General features: G+C 56.7%; 1 protein-coding gene across 1 annotated transcript in view; it reads right to left on the bottom strand.

Moving 5' to 3' along the window:
• Positions 1 to 934: 934 nt before the first annotated feature.
• The window catches only part of LOC130096662 (uncharacterized protein DDB_G0271670-like), a gene marked incomplete at both ends in the record, with an annotated part of 2,220 nt that continues 654 nt past the window's right edge, over positions 935 to 2,500 (bottom strand). The window contains 2 exons of the mRNA XM_056263263.1: positions 935 to 1,003; positions 1,310 to 1,594. Of these exons, the coding sequence (XP_056119238.1) occupies positions 935 to 1,003; positions 1,310 to 1,594 (354 nt within the window). The remainder of the gene's footprint in view (positions 1,004 to 1,309; positions 1,595 to 2,500) is intronic.

The raw sequence follows: 2,500 nt of genomic DNA, 5'->3' as shown, positions 1-2,500 counted from the left end.
TTCAAGCACACAGTTTTTCATAACATTAACAAGCCATGCGTGATTGACTTTACGGTAAGCTGTGCAGTGTGTGTGCGACTCTAAAGGCACATGACAAACAGAGTCTCGTAAAACAGGCGGTTTTCCTTCAGCGCTCTCCGAGTGTGTAAACATCATGTATCTGTGACTTTAATATGTCAACAGATCGTGACGTGTGTTCCCGCAGGCCAACGTCAGCACAGGGACACAGGCGATAGCGGCGCGGCCAGAGGCTTTCTGGCTCCTAACAATCACATTTTACAGTCGACGCAGACAATACAAGAATAATAATACATGGCATTCCTGCAGCACTCGCCTGATGACACGAGATCGGCCAAGTCACTCATCTTTCAGCTTTTCTGGATTGGAAAATAAGCAGCGTTTACATTCCTTTCGCTCAGCATTTGGAGAAATGTTCTAAATCTGGAAGGACCACAAGCGCACAACAGATCGACGAGCATTCAGGCGGATCACATGCAAACGTCTCTGCTTGAGGAACGAGACCATGCCTGGCCGAGCGAGTGGAGGATGAGGAGGAGGATGATGAGGAGGATGAGAAGGAGGGTGAGGAGGAGGAGGAGGAGGAGGGAGATGAGGAGGAGGGTGATGAGGAGGAGGGTGATGAGGAGGAGGGTGATGAGGGAGATGAGGAGGAGGGTGATGAGGAGGAGGGTGATGAGGGAGATGAGGAGGAGGGTGATGAGGAGGAGGATGATGAGGAGGATGAGAAGGAGGGTGAGGAGGAGGAGGAGGAGGAGGAGGGAGATGAGGAGGAGGGTGATGAGGAGGAGGGTGATGAGGAGGAGGGTGAGGGTGATGAGGAGGAGGGTGATGAGGAGGAGGGTGATGAGGGAGATGAGGAGGAGGGTGATGAGGAGGAGGGTGATGAGGGAGATGAGGAGGAGGGTGATGAGGAGGAGGGTGATGAGGGAGATGAGGAGGAGGGTGATGAGGAGGAGGGTGATGAGGGTGATGAGGAGGAGGGTGATGAGGGAGATGAGGAGGAGGGTGATGAGGAGGAGGGTGATGAGGGAGATGAGGAGGAGGGTGATGAGGAGGAGGATGATGAGGGAGATGAGGAGGAGGGTGATGAGGGAGATGAGGAGGAGGGTGATGAGGGTGATGAGGAGGAGGGTGATGAGGGAGATGAGGAGGAGGGTGATCAGGGTGATGAGGAGGAGGGTGATGAGGGATATGAGGAGGAGGGTGATGAGGAGGAGGGTGATGAGGGAGATGAGGAGGAGGGTGATGAGGAGGAGGGTGATGAGGGAGATGAGGAGGAGGGTGATGAGGAGGAGGGTGATGAGGGAGATGAGGAGGAGGGTGATAAGGAGGAGGGTGATGAGGAGGAGGGTGATGAGGGAGATGAGGAGGAGGGTGATGAGGAGGAGGGTGATGAGGGTGAGGAGGAGGAGGATGATGAGGGTGAGGATGAGGGTGAGGAGGGTGATGAGGAGGAGGATGATGAGAGTGATGAGGAGGATGAGGGTGAGGAGGAGGATGAGGGTGAGGATGAGGGTGAGGAGGAGAGTGAGGAGGAGGATGAGGGTGAGGATGAGAGTGAGGAGGAGGATGAGGGTGAGGAGGAGGATGAGGGTGATGAGGAGGATGAGGGTGAGGAGGAGGGTGATGAGGATGAGGAGGGTGAGGAGGAGGAGGAGGGTGAGGAGGAGGATGAGGGTGAGGAGGAGGATGAGGGTGATGAGGAGGAGGGTGATGAGGATGAGAAGGGTGAGGAGGAGGAGGATGATGAGGGGGAGGATGAGGGTGAGGAGGAGGATGATGAGGGTGAGGATGAGAGTGAGAAGGATGAGGGTGAGGAGGAGGATGAGGGTGAGGAGGGTGATTAAGAGGAGGGTGATGAGGATGAGGTGGGTGAGGAAGAGGAGGATGATGAGGGTGAGGATGAGGGTGAGGAGGAGGATGATGAGGGTGAGGATGAGGGTAATGAGAAGGAGGGTGAGGAGGAGGAGGATGAGGAGCGTGAGGAGGAGGAGGATGAGGAGGAGGAGGGTGAGGAGGATGAAGAGGAGGAGGAGGGTGAGGAGGAGGAGGGTGATGAGGATGAGGAGGGTGAGGAGGAGGAGGGTGAGGGTGATGAGGAGGAGGGTGAGGAGGGTAAGGAGGGTGAGGAGGAGGAGGATGAGGGTGATGAGGAGGAGGGTGAGGAGGGTAAGGAGGGTGAGGAGGAGGAGGGTGAGGGTGATGAGGAGGATGATGGTGAGGAGGAGGGTGATGAGGAGGAGGGTGAGGAGGATGAAGAGGAGGAGGAGGGTGAAGAGGAGGAGGGTGATGAGGAGGAGGAGGGTGAGGAGGAGGAGGGTGATGAGGAGGAGGGTGAGGAGGAGGAGGGTGAGGGTGAGGAGGAGGGTGAGGGTGATGAGGATGAGGAGGGTAAGGAGGAGGAGGGTGAGGATGAGGAGGGTGAGGAGGAGGAGGGTGATAAGGATGAGGGTGAGGAGGAGGAGGGTGAGGAGGAGGA

This window comes from Rhinichthys klamathensis, unplaced genomic scaffold, assembly GCF_029890125.1.
Source record: "Rhinichthys klamathensis goyatoka isolate OS25496 unplaced genomic scaffold, OSU_Roscu_1.1 h1tg000204l_1, whole genome shotgun sequence".
Taxonomy (NCBI): Eukaryota; Metazoa; Chordata; class Actinopteri; order Cypriniformes; family Leuciscidae; genus Rhinichthys; species Rhinichthys klamathensis.
Note: the sequence above shows the minus strand (reverse complement) of the source record. Positions and strands in the feature narration are given on the sequence as shown.